Here is a 15,000-nt window from a genome sequence, read left to right on the forward strand (position 1 = left end):
ATTCACTGAAATTATTCAAATCTTGAAACTCCATGTGCAGTTTTATAATGAATCTAAAATGTCAAATTACATCGAACAATAAAATAAATTTTATAGAGTAGAAATTGCCATCTGAGTGCAAAAACACCTGTAAAAAGAACCCTGAAATGATGAACGGAGGGAAAAGTCATGTAAATTCAGTGAAAAGAGGTCTGAAGAATCATGGAACTGCAGTATCTGAATCAGATGAAGTGTGTGTGTCGCTTGCAGCAGATGAAGTGTGTGTGTCGCTCGCAGCAGATGAAGTGTGTGTGTGTGTGTGTGTGTCCTCAGGGTCTGTCTGGAAACACCATGTTAGGCGTCGGACACGTCGTCACTACCAGCATCGGCATGTGTGACATCGACATCAGGCCGGTGGGAGCAAGCGCTTGGGTTACTCACTACATGTTCAACAGTAGCAGAGCCACTGATGTTTGAGATGAAGGTGTGTGTGTGTGTGTGTGTGTGTGTGTGTGTGTGTGTGTGTGTGTGTGTGTGTGTGTGTTCAGGGCCTGTACGGCAGCGTGATGGTGACGGGGGGAAACACACTCCTCCAGGGCTTCACCGAGAGACTCAACCGAGAACTGTCCCAGAAAGCTCCTCCGGTGTGTTCCTCATCTCAGACGTCTCCATCGGATCGGGTCTTCACACACACTCACGCTGTCTGTGTTTGCAGAGCGTGCGGCTGAAGCTCATGGCCTGCAACAGCTCCGTCGAGAGGAGGTTCAGCTCCTGGATCGGAGGGTCTATTCTCGCCTCGCTGGTGAGGCTTCAGTGGAGTTTCAGGCTGATTTAACTCTCAGAATCACACGATTAAAATTATGCATATCTGGGATTCACATTTTGGTCATATCAACCATCTCTAAACAGTTTAACTAATGAGGTCATGCCATATTTATACATGACAAAAAATATCTTTACATTTACATTTAATCAGTTAGCAGACGCTCTTATCCAGAAGTTTCTCTTTGGGATGATGCACCACAAGACACTGTTCACCTGCAGAACACAGGCTTCTGGAGACACATCGGTCTGAAGTAGTGAGTTTAGGTTTAGGAGAGCAGAGCCAGGGGTTGATCTGCAGGAAAACATCAGTGCCTTGAATCCGGCTGTTGGAAACCAGTGCAAGTTTATGAGGAGAGGAGTGATGTGTGTCTCTTCGGCTCGATAAACACACTCTTGCTTCAGCATCTGGATCAGTTGCAGAGGTTGACAGATGCTGGAAGGAGAGAGCATTACAATAGTCCAGTCTGGAGATAACAAGAGCTTGGACAAGGAGTTGTGAAGCTCCGATAGGAAGGGCCTGATCATCCTAATGTTGTATAAGGCAAATCTGAAGGACCGGGCCGTTCTAGCAATGTGGTCTGTGAAGTTCAACTGATCGTTAATCACAACTCAAGGGTTCCTGGCTGTCCTAGATGGAGTTATGGATGATGAACATCTGAATGAAGAAGTTGTGCTGAAGTGATTGGGTTGGCCGAGAACACAAGCAGTTCTGTCTTTGGGAGGTTTAGTTGAGGGTAGTGGTCCTTCATCCAGTAAGAAATGTCTCAGACAGGCTGAGATGCGAGTGGCTCCCATCGGATTCTCTGGTTGGATTGAGAGGTAGAGTTGTGTGTCATCAGCATAGCAGTGATGGGATAAACCATGTTTCTGAATGACAGATCTAGTGATGACATGTAGATGGAGAAGAGAAGCGGTCCCAGCACTGAGCCCTGAGGCACTCCAGTAGCTAGATGATAACAGTGATGGGATAAACCATGTTTCTGAATGACAGATCTAGTGATGACATGTAGATGTAGAAGAGAAGCGGTCCCAGCACTGAGCCCTGAGGCACTCCAGTAGCTAGATGATAACAGTGATGGGATAAACCATGTTTCTGAATGACAGATCTAGTGATGACATGTAGATGGAGAAGAGAAGCGGTCCCAGCACTGAGCCCTGAGGCACTCCAGTAGCTAGATGATAACAGTGATGGGATAAACCATGTTTCTGAATGACAGATCTAGTGATGACATGTAGATGTAGAAGAGAAGCGGTCCCAGCACTGAGCCCTGAGGCACTCCAGTAGCTAGATGATAACAGTGATGGGATAAACCATGTTTCTGAATGACAGATCTAGTGATGACATGTAGATGTAGAAGAGAAGTGGTCCCAGCACTGAGCCCTGAGGCACTCCAGTAGCTAGATGATAACAGTGATGGGATAAACCATGTTCCTGAATGACAGATCTAGTGATGACATGTAGATGGAGAAGAGAAGTGGTCCCAGCACTGAGCCCTGAGGCACTCCAGTAGCTAGATGATAACAGTGATGGGATAAACCATGTTTCTGAATGACAGATCTAGTGATGACATGTAGATGGAGAAGAGAAGTGGTCCCAGCACTGAGCCCTGAGGCACTCCAGTAGCTAGATGATAACAGTGATGGGATAAACCATGTTCCTGAATGACAGATCTAGTGATGACATGTAGATGGAGAAGAGAAGCGGTCCCAGCACTGAGCCCTGAGGCACTCCAGTAGCTAGATGATAACAGTGATGGGATAAACCATGTTTCTGAATGACAGATCTAGTGATGACATGTAGATGGAGAAGAGAAGTGGTCCCAGCACTGAGCCCTGAGGCACTCCAGTAGCTAGATGATAACAGTGATGGGATAAACCATGTTTCTGAATGACAGATCTAGTGATGACATGTAGATGGAGAAGAGAAGCGGTCCCAGCACTGAGCCCTGAGGCACTCCAGTAGCTAGATGATAACAGTGATGGGATAAACCATGTTTCTGAATGACCGATCTAGTGATGTCATGTAGATGGAGAAGAGAAGTGGTCCCAGCACTGAGCCCTGAGGCACTCCAGTAGCTAGATGATAACAGTGATGGGATAAACCATGTTCCTGAATGACAGATCTAGTGATGACATGTAGATGGAGAAGAGAAGTGGTCCCAGCACTGAGCCCTGAGGCACTCCAGTAGCTAGATGATAACAGTGATGGGATAAACCATGTTTCTGAATGACAGATCTAGTGATGTCATGTAGATGGAGAAGAGAAGCGGTCCCAGCACTGAGCCCTGAGGCACTCCAGTAGCTAGATGATAACAGTGATGGGATAAACCATGTTTCTGAATGACAGATCTAGTGATGACATGTAGATGGAGAAGAGAAGTGGTCCCAGCACTGAGCCCTGAGGCACTCCAGTAGCTAGATGATAACAGTGATGGGATAAACCATGTTTCTGAATGACCGATCTAGTGATGTCATGTAGATGGAGAAGAGAAGTGGTCCCAGCACTGAGCCCTGAGGCACTCCAGTAGCTAGATGATAACAGTGATGAGATAAACCATGTTCCTGAATGACAGATCTAGTGATGACATGTAGATGGAGAAGAGAAGTGGTCCCAGCACTGAGCCCTGAGGCACTCCAGTAGCTAGATGATAACAGTGATGGGATAAACCATGTTCCTGAATGACAGATCTAGTGATGACATGTAGATGGAGAAGAGAAGCGGTCCCAGCACTGAGCCCTGAGGCACTCCATTAGCTAGATGATAACAGTGATGGGATAAACCATGTTCCTGAATGACAGACACTAGTGATGTCATGTAGATGGAGAAGAGAAGTGGTCCCAGCACTGAGCCCTGAGGCACTCCAGTAGCTAGATGATAACAGTGATGGGATAAACCATGTTTCTGAATGACAGATCTAGTGATGACATGTAGATGGAGAAGAGAAGCGGTCCCAGCACTGAGCCCTGAGGCACTCCAGTAGCTAGATGATAACAGTGATGGGATAAACCATGTTCCTGAATGACAGACACTAGTGATGTCATGTAGATGGAGAAGAGAAGCGGTCCCAGCACTGAGCCCTGAGGCACTCCAGTAGCTAGATGATAACAGTGATGGGATAAACCATGTTTCTGAATGACAGATCTAGTGATGACATGTAGATGGAGAAGAGAAGCGGTCCCAGCACTGAGCCCTGAGGCACTCCAGTAGCTAGATGATAACAGTGATGGGATAAACCATGTTCCTGAATGACAGACACTAGTGATGTCATGTAGATGGAGAAGAGAAGTGGTCCCAGCACTGAGCCCTGAGGCACTCCAGTAGCTAGATGATAACAGTGATGGGATAAACCATGTTTCTGAATGACAGATCTAGTGATGACATGTAGATGGAGAAGAGAAGCGGTCCCAGCACTGAGCCCTGAGGCACTCCAGTAGCTAGATGATAACAGTGATGGGATAAACCATGTTCCTGAATGACAGATCTAGTGATGACATGTAGATGGAGAAGAGAAGTGGTCCCAGCACTGAGCCCTGAGGCACTCCAGTAGCTAGATGATAACAGTGATGGGATAAACCATGTTTCTGAATGACAGATCTAGTGATGTCATGTAGATGGAGAAGAGAAGCGGTCCCAGCACTGAGCCCTGAGGCACTCCAGTAGCTAGATGATAACAGTGATGGGATAAACCATGTTTCTGAATGACCGATCTAGTGATGTCATGTAGATGGAGAAGAGAAGTGGTCCCAGCACTGAGCCCTGAGGCACTCCAGTAGCTAGATGATAACAGTGATGGGATAAACCATGTTTCTGAATGATAGATCTAGTGATGACATGTAGATGGAGAAGAGAAGTGGTCCCAGCACTGAGCCCTGAGGCACTCCAGTAGCTAGATGATAACAGTGATGAGATAAACCATGTTCCTGAATGACAGATCTAGTGATGACATGTAGATGGAGAAGAGAAGCGGTCCCAGCACTGAGCCCTGAGGCACTCCAGTAGCTAGATGATAACAGTGATGGGATAAACCATGTTTCTGAATGACCGATCTAGTGATGTCATGTAGATGGAGAAGAGAAGTGGTCCCAGCACTGAGCCCTGAGGCACTCCAGTAGCTAGATGATAACAGTGATGAGATAAACCATGTTTCTGAATGACAGATCTAGTGATGACATGTAGATGGAGAAGAGAAGTGGTCCCAGCACTGAGCCCTGAGGCACTCCAGTAGCTAGATGATAACAGTGATGGGATAAACCATGTTCCTGAATGACAGATCTAGTGATGACATGTAGATGGAGAAGAGAAGTGGTCCCAGCACTGAGCCCTGAGGCACTCCAGTAGCTAGATGATAACAGTGATGGGATAAACCATGTTTCTGAATGACAGATCTAGTGATGACATGTAGATGGAGAAGAGAAGTGGTCCCAGCACTGAGCCCTGAGGCACTCCAGTAGCTAGATGATAACAGTGATGGGATAAACCATGTTTCTGAATGACAGATCTAGTGATGACATGTAGATGGAGAAGAGAAGTGGTCCCAGCACTGAGCCCTGAGGCACTCCAGTAGCTAGATGATAACAGTGATGGGATAAACCATGTTCCTGAATGACAGATCTAGTGATGACATGTAGATGGAGAAGAGAAGTGGTCCCAGCACTGAGCCCTGAGGCACTCCAGTAGCTAGATGATAACAGTGATGGGATAAACCATGTTCCTGAATGACAGATCCTAGTGATGACATGTAGATGGAGAAGAGAAGTGGTCCCAGCACTGAGCCCTGAGGCACTCCAGTAGCTAGATGATAACAGTGATGGGATAAACCATGTTTCTGAATGACAGATCTAGTGATGACATGTAGATGGAGAAGAGAAGTGGTCCCAGCACTGAGCCCTGAGGCACTCCAGTAGCTAGATGATAACAGTGATGGGATAAACCATGTTTCTGAATGACAGACACTAGTGATGTCATGTAGATGGAGAAGAGAAGCGGTCCCAGCACTGAGCCCTGAGGCACTCCAGTAGCTAGATGATAACAGTGATGGGATAAACCATGTTTCTGAATGACAGATCTAGTGATGACATGTAGATGGAGAAGAGAAGTGGTCCCAGCACTGAGCCCTGAGGCACTCCAGTAGCTAGATGATAACAGTGATGGGATAAACCATGTTTCTGAATGACAGATCTAGTGATGACATGTAGATGGGGAAGAGAAGTGGTCCCAGCACTGAGCCCTGAGGCACTCCAGTAGCTAGATGATAACAGTGATGGGATAAACCATGTTCCTGAATGACAGATCTAGTGATGACATGTAGATGGAGAAGAGAAGTGGTCCCAGCACTGAGCCCTGAGGCACTCCAGTAGCTAGATGATAACAGTGATGGGATAAACCATGTTCCTGAATGACAGATCTAGTGATGACATGTAGATGTAGAGGAGAAGCGGTCCCAGCACTGAGCCCTGAGGCACTCCAGTAGCTAGATGATAACAGTGATGGGATAAACCATGTTTCTGAATGACAGACACTAGTGATGTCATGTAGATGGAGAAGAGAAGCGGTCCCAGCACTGAGCCCTGAGGCACTCCAGTAGCTAGATGATAACAGTGATGGGATAAACCATGTTTCTGAATGACAGACACTAGTGATGACATGTAGATGTAGAGGAGAAGCGGTCCCAGCACTGAGCCCTGAGGCACTCCAGTAGCTAGATGATAACAGTGATGGGATAAACCATGTACCTGAATGACAGATCTAGTGATGACATGTAGATGTAGAGGAGAAGCGGTCCCAGCACTGAGCCCTGAGGCACTCCAGTAGCTAGATGATAACAGTGATGGGATAAACCATGTTTCTGAATGACAGACACTAGTGATGTCATGTAGATGGAGAAGAGAAGTGGTCCCAGCACTGAGCCCTGAGGCACTCCAGTAGCTAGATGATAACAGTGATGGGATAAACCATGTTCCTGAATGACAGATCTAGTGATGACATGTAGATGTAGAGGAGAAGTGGTCCCAGCACTGAGCCCTGAGGCACTCCAGTAGCTAGATGATAACAGTGATGGGATAAACCATGTTTCTGAATGACAGACACTAGTGATGTCATGTAGATGGAGAAGAGAAGTGGTCCCAGCACTGAGCCCTGAGGCACTCCAGTAGCTAGATGATAACAGTGATGAGGTAAACCATGTTTCTGAATGACAGATCTAGTGATGTCATGTAGATGGAGAAGAGAAGTGGTCCCAGCACTGAGCCCTGAGGCACTCCAGTAGCTAGATGATAACAGTGATGAGATAAACCATGTTTCTGAATGACAGATCTAGTGATGACATGTAGATGTAAAAGAGAAGTGGTCCCAGCACTGAGCCCTGAGGCACTCCAGTAGCTAGATGATAACAGTGATGAGATAAACCATGTTTCTGAATGACAGATCTAGTGATGACATGTAGATGTAAAAGAGAAGTGGTCCCAGCACTGAGCCCTGAGGCACTCCAGTAGCTAGATGATAACAGTGATGGGATAAACCATGTTTCTGAATGACAGATCTAGTGATGACATGTAGATGGAGAAGAGAAGCGGTCCCAGCACTGAGCCCTGAGGCACTCCAGTAGCTAGATGATAACAGTGATGGGATAAACCATGTTTCTGAATGACAGATCTAGTGATGACATGTAGATGGAGAAGAGAAGCGGTCCCAGCACTGAGCCCTGAGGCACTCCAGTAGCTAGATGATAACAGTGATGGGATAAACCATGTTTCTGAATGACAGATCTAGTGATGTCATGTAGATGGAGAAGAGAAGTGGTCCCAGCACTGAGCCCTGAGGCACTCCAGTAGCTAGATGATAACAGTGATGGGATAAACCATGTTCCTGAATGACAGATCTAGTGATGACATGTAGATGGAGAAGAGAAGCGGTCCCAGCACTGAGCCCTGAGGCACTCCAGTAGCTAGATGATAACAGTGATGGGATAAACCATGTTTCTGAATGACAGATCTAGTGATGTCATGTAGATGGACATCTAGTGATGTCATGTAGATGGCTCCCTATTAAACATCGCATAAATTTTAAAATATTGCTGATTACTTACAAAGCACTGAATGGTTTAGCTCCGCAGTACTTGAGCGAGCTCTTAACACATTATAGTCCGTCACGTCTATTGCGATCTCAAAATTCCGGCCAGTTGATTATACCTAGAATATCAAAATCCACTGCTGGCGGTAGATCCTTTTCCTATTTAGCACCAAAACTCTGGAACAGTCTTCCTACCATTGTCCGGGAAGCAGACACACTCTGTCAGTTCAAAGCCAGATTAAAGACACATCTCTTTGACCTAGCTTTCACATAATACATTATAGACTTCTATAATGTAATGTTATGCTGCATAGATTAGGTCAGCCGGAACCGGGAACACTTCCCAAAAATCCTGATGTACTCGTTACATCATGAGAAGAATGGCATCTACGCTAATTTTAGTGTCTGTGTTTATCCCAAGGTTTTTCCTGCAGCCTGCCGGATCCAGGCCGTATCCAGGTCTGACGAAGGACCTTCACCTGGACCGATGACAACGCAGTGCTGAAGTGCCAACTAGTCTCTCCCTATGGAGGATCCCACTACCACTCTACAGATAAGGCGTTGTCGGGAAAATTCGTCTCACGGTCCTACCCCAAAGCAACAAATAAAATAAAATTCCTTATCAAAATTTATAAGGAAAGACAAGTATTTTGTTTAGGCTTGGCTTGTAGGGAATTCCAAACCTGCGTATATTCAAACGCACATAACTATAGAACCCATTCTAAATGCGCATGTGAACGCCATCAGCGTTTCTCACAGGTTCGCGTTTAAAGTCTGTGTAGAGAGAATGGTGTCGTCTTAGCGGCCCCTAATTTAATAACAAATGATCATTGCGACGGAACCAAATCAATTAAAACTAACTTTAGATGGAAATAACTTAACTCTGCTGTAAAGCCGAAACAATCTCTGTTACCTTAAATTATACGCTTATCTCTGTAAAGCTGCTTTGAGACAATCTACATTGTTAAAAGCGCTATATAAATGATGATGACTTGACTTGACTTGACATGGAGAAGAGAAGTGGTCCCAGCACTGAGCCCTGAGGCACTCCAGTAGCTAGATGATAACAGTGATGGGATAAACCATGTTCCTGAATGACAGATCTAGTGATGACATGTAGATGGAGAAGAGAAGTGGTCCCAGCACTGAGCCCTGAGGCACTCCAGTAGCTAGATGATAACAGTGATGGGATAAACCATGTTTCTGAATGACAGATCTAGTGATGACATGTAGATGGAGAAGAGAAGTGGTCCCAGCACTGAGCCCTGAGGCACTCCAGTAGCTAGATGATAACAGTGATGGGAAGAACCATGTTTCTGAATGACAGATCTAGTGATGACATGTAGATGGAGAAGAGAAGTGGTCCCAGCACTGAGCCCTGAGGCACTCCAGTAGCTAGATGATAACAGTGATGGGAAGAACCATGTTTCTGAATGACAGATCTAGTGATGACATGTAGATGGAGAAGAGAAGTGGTCCCAGCACTGAGCCCTGAGGCACTCCAGTAGCTAGATGATAACAGTGATGGGATAAACCATGTTTCTGAATGACAGATCTAGTGATGACATGTAGATGGAGAAGAGAAGTGGTCCCAGCACTGAGCCCTGAGGAACTCCAGTAGCTAGATGATAACAGTGATGGGATAAACCATGTTTCTGAATGACAGATCTAGTGATGACATGTAGATGGAGAAGAGAAGTGGTCCCAGCACTGAGCCCTGAGGCACTCCAGTAGCTAGATGATAACAGTGATGAGATAAACCATGTTCCTGAATGACAGATCTAGTGATGACATGTAGATGGAGAAGAGAAGTGGTCCCAGCACTGAGCCCTGAGGCACTCCAGTAGCTAGATGATAACAGTGATGGGAAGAACCATGTTTCTGAATGACAGATCTAGTGATGACATGTAGATGGAGAAGAGAAGTGGTCCCAGCACTGAGCCCTGAGGCACTCCAGTAGCTAGATGATAACAGTGATGGGAAGAACCATGTTTCTGAATGACAGATCTAGTGATGACATGTAGATGGAGAAGAGAAGTGGTCCCAGCACTGAGCCCTGAGGCACTCCAGTAGCTAGATGATAACAGTGATGAGATAAACCATGTTTCTGAATGACAGATCTAGTGATGACATGTAGATGGAGAAGAGAAGTGGTCCCAGCACTGAGCCCTGAGGCACTCCAGTAGCTAGATGATAACAGTGATGGGAAGAACCATGTTTCTGAATGACAGATCTAGTGATGACATGTAGATGGAGAAGAGAAGTGGTCCCAGCACTGAGCCCTGAGGCACTCCAGTAGCTAGATGATAACAGTGATGGGAAGAACCATGTTTCTGAATGACAGATCTAGTGATGACATGTAGATGGAGAAGAGAAGTGGTCCCAGCACTGAGCCCTGAGGCACTCCAGTAGCTAGATGATAACAGTGATGGGATAAACCATGTTTCTGAATGACAGATCTAGTGATGACATGTAGATGGAGAAGAGAAGTGGTCCCAGCACTGAGCCCTGAGGAACTCCAGTAGCTAGATGATAACAGTGATGGGATAAACCATGTTTCTGAATGACAGATCTAGTGATGACATGTAGATGGAGAAGAGAAGTGGTCCCAGCACTGAGCCCTGAGGCACTCCAGTAGCTAGATGATAACAGTGATGGGATAAACCATGTTTCTGAATGACAGATCTAGTGATGACATGTAGATGGAGAAGAGAAGTGGTCCCAGCACTGAGCCCTGAGGCACTCCAGTAGCTAGATGATAACAGTGATGGGAAGAACCATGTTTCTGAATGACAGATCTAGTGATGACATGTAGATGGAGAAGAGAAGTGGTCCCAGCACTGAGCCCTGAGGCACTCCAGTAGCTAGATGATAACAGTGATGGGATAAACCATGTTCCTGAATGACAGATCTAGTGATGACATGTAGATGGAGAAGAGAAGTGGTCCCAGCACTGAGCCCTGAGGCACTCCAGTAGCTAGATGATAACAGTGATGGGATAAACCATGTTTCTGAATGACAGATCTAGTGATGACATGTAGATGGAGAAGAGAAGTGGTCCCAGCACTGAGCCCTGAGGCACTCCAGTAGCTAGATGATAACAGTGATGGGATAAACCATGTTTCTGAATGACAGATCTAGTGATGACATGTAGATGTAGAAGAGAAGTGGTCCCAGCACTGAGCCCTGAGGCACTCCAGTAGCTAGATGATAACAGTGATGGGATAAACCATGTTTCTGAATGACAGATCTAGTGATGACATGTAGATGGAGAAGAGAAGTGGTCCCAGCACTGAGCCCTGAGGCACTCCAGTAGCTAGATGATAACAGTGATGGGATAAACCATGTTTCTGAATGACAGATCTAGTGATGACATGTAGATGGAGAAGAGAAGTGGTCCCAGCACTGAGCCCTGAGGCACTCCAGTAGCTAGATGATAACAGTGATGGGATAAACCATGTTTCTGAATGACAGATCTAGTGATGACATGTAGATGGAGAAGAGAAGCGGTCCCAGCACTGAGCCCTGAGGCACACCAGTAGCTAGATGATAACAGTGATGGGATAAACCATGTTTCTGAATGACAGATCTAGTGATGACATGTAGATGGAGAAGAGAAGCGGTCCCAGCACTGAGCCCTGAGGCACTCCAGTAGCTAGATGATAACAGTGATGGGATAAACCATGTTTCTGAATGACAGATCTAGTGATGACATGTAGATGGAGAAGAGAAGTGGTCCCATTACTGAGCCCTGAGGCACTCCAGTAGCTAGATGATAACAGTGATGGGATAAACCATGTTCCTGAATGACAGATCTAGTGATGACATGTAGATGGAGAAGAGAAGCGGTCCCAGCACTGAGCCCTGAGGCACACCAGTAGCTAGATGATAACAGTGATGGGATAAACCATGTTTCTGAATGACAGATCTAGTGATGACATGTAGATGGAGAAGAGAAGTGGTCCCAGCACTGAGCCCTGAGGCACTCCAGTAGCTAGATGATAACAGTGATGGGATAAACCATGTTTCTGAATGACAGATCTAGTGATGACATGTAGATGGAGAAGAGAAGTGGTCCCAGCACTGAGCCCTGAGGCACTCCAGTAGCTAGATGATAACAGTGATGGGATAAACCATGTTCCTGAATGACAGATCTAGTGATGACATGTAGATGGAGAAGAGAAGTGGTCCCAGCACTGAGCCCTGAGGCACTCCAGTAGCTAGATGATAACAGTGATGGGAAGAACCATGTTTCTGAATGACAGATCTAGTGATGACATGTAGATGGAGAAGAGAAGTGGTCCCAGCACTGAGCCCTGAGGCACTCCAGTAGCTAGATGATAACAGTGATGGGAAGAACCATGTTTCTGAATGACAGATCTAGTGATGACATGTAGATGGAGAAGAGAAGTGGTCCCAGCACTGAGCCCTGAGGCACTCCAGTAGCTAGATGATAACAGTGATGGGATAAACCATGTTTCTGAATGACAGATCTAGTGATGACATGTAGATGGAGAAGAGAAGTGGTCCCAGCACTGAGCCCTGAGGAACTCCAGTAGCTAGATGATAACAGTGATGGGATAAACCATGTTTCTGAATGACAGATCTAGTGATGACATGTAGATGGAGAAGAGAAGTGGTCCCAGCACTGAGCCCTGAGGCACTCCAGTAGCTAGATGATAACAGTGATGGGATAAACCATGTTTCTGAATGACAGATCTAGTGATGACATGTAGATGGAGAAGAGAAGTGGTCCCAGCACTGAGCCCTGAGGCACTCCAGTAGCTAGATGATAACAGTGATGGGAAGAACCATGTTTCTGAATGACAGATCTAGTGATGACATGTAGATGGAGAAGAGAAGTGGTCCCAGCACTGAGCCCTGAGGCACTCCAGTAGCTAGATGATAACAGTGATGGGATAAACCATGTTCCTGAATGACAGATCTAGTGATGACATGTAGATGGAGAAGAGAAGTGGTCCCAGCACTGAGCCCTGAGGCACTCCAGTAGCTAGATGATAACAGTGATGGGATAAACCATGTTTCTGAATGACAGATCTAGTGATGACATGTAGATGGAGAAGAGAAGTGGTCCCAGCACTGAGCCCTGAGGCACTCCAGTAGCTAGATGATAACAGTGATGGGATAAACCATGTTTCTGAATGACAGATCTAGTGATGACATGTAGATGTAGAAGAGAAGTGGTCCCAGCACTGAGCCCTGAGGCACTCCAGTAGCTAGATGATAACAGTGATGGGATAAACCATGTTTCTGAATGACAGATCTAGTGATGACATGTAGATGGAGAAGAGAAGTGGTCCCAGCACTGAGCCCTGAGGCACTCCAGTAGCTAGATGATAACAGTGATGGGATAAACCATGTTTCTGAATGACAGATCTAGTGATGACATGTAGATGGAGAAGAGAAGTGGTCCCAGCACTGAGCCCTGAGGCACTCCAGTAGCTAGATGATAACAGTGATGGGATAAACCATGTTTCTGAATGACAGATCTAGTGATGACATGTAGATGGAGAAGAGAAGCGGTCCCAGCACTGAGCCCTGAGGCACACCAGTAGCTAGATGATAACAGTGATGGGATAAACCATGTTTCTGAATGACAGATCTAGTGATGACATGTAGATGGAGAAGAGAAGCGGTCCCAGCACTGAGCCCTGAGGCACTCCAGTAGCTAGATGATAACAGTGATGGGATAAACCATGTTTCTGAATGACAGATCTAGTGATGACATGTAGATGGAGAAGAGAAGTGGTCCCAGCACTGAGCCCTGAGGCACTCCAGTAGCTAGATGATAACAGTGATGGGATAAACCATGTTTCTGAATGACAGATCTAGTGATGACATGTAGATGGAGAAGAGAAGTGGTCCCAGCACTGAGCCCTGAGGCACTCCAGTAGCTAGATGATAACAGTGATGGGATAAACCATGTTCCTGAATGACAGATCTAGTGATGACATGTAGATGGAGAAGAGAAGTGGTCCCAGCACTGAGCCCTGAGGCACTCCAGTAGCTAGATGATAACAGTGATGGGATAAACCATGTTTCTGAATGACAGATCTAGTGATGACATGTAGATGGAGAAGAGAAGCGGTCCCAGCACTGAGCCCTGAGGCACACCAGTAGCTAGATGATAACAGTGATGGGATAAACCATGTTTCTGAATGACAGATCTAGTGATGACATGTAGATGGAGAAGAGAAGCGGTCCCAGCACTGAGCCCTGAGGCACTCCAGTAGCTAGATGATAACAGTGATGGGATAAACCATGTTTCTGAATGACAGATCTAGTGATGACATGTAGATGGAGAAGAGAAGTGGTCCCAGCACTGAGCCCTGAGGCACTCCAGTAGCTAGATGATAACAGTGATGGGATAAACCATGTTTCTGAATGACAGATCTAGTGATGACATGTAGATGGAGAAGAGAAGCGGTCCCAGCACTGAGCCCTGAGGCACTCCAGTAGCTAGATGATAACAGTGATGGGATAAACCATGTTCCTGAATGACAGATCTAGTGATGACATGTAGATGGAGAAGAGAAGTGGTCCCAGCACTGAGCCCTGAGGCACTCCAGTAGCTAGATGATAACAGTGATGGGATAAACCATGTTCCTGAATGACAGATCTAGTGATGACATGTAGATGGAGAAGAGAAGCGGTCCCAGCACTGAGCCCTGAGGCACTCCAGTAGCTAGATGATAGCAGTGATGGGATAAACCATGTTCCTGAATGACCGATCTAGTGATGACATGTAGATGGGGAAGAGAAGTGGTCCCAGCACTGAGCCCTGAGGCACTCCAGTAGCTAGATGATAACAGTGATGGGATAAACCATGTTCCTGAATGACAGACACTAGTGATGACATGTAGATGGAGAAGAGTAGTGGTCCCAGCACTGAGCCCTGGGGCACTCCAGTAGCTAGATGATAACAGTGATGGGATAAACCATGTTCCTGAATGACAGATCTAGTGATGACATGTAGATGGAGAAGAGTAGTGGTCCCAGCACTGAGCCCTGGGGCACTCCAGTAGCTAGATGATAACAGTGATGGGATAAACCATGTTCCTGAATGACAGATCCTAGTGATGACATGTAGATGGAGAAGAGAAGTG

At 46.1% G+C, this 15,000-nt stretch overlaps 1 protein-coding gene across 1 annotated transcript in view; it reads left to right on the forward strand.

Moving 5' to 3' along the window:
• Nucleotides 1-15,000, forward strand: part of actl6b (actin-like 6B) — a 17,657-nt gene that overhangs the window by 948 nt on the left and 1,709 nt on the right. Inside the window, exons 4-6 of the mRNA XM_081387423.1 lie at nt 313-393; nt 528-623; nt 695-781. Of these exons, the coding sequence (XP_081243549.1) occupies nt 313-393; nt 528-623; nt 695-781 (264 nt within the window). The remainder of the gene's footprint in view (nt 1-312; nt 394-527; nt 624-694; nt 782-15,000) is intronic.

This window comes from Scardinius erythrophthalmus (assembly GCF_964197995.2).
Source record: "Scardinius erythrophthalmus genome assembly, chromosome: 15".
Classification (NCBI taxonomy): Eukaryota; Metazoa; Chordata; class Actinopteri; order Cypriniformes; family Leuciscidae; genus Scardinius; species Scardinius erythrophthalmus.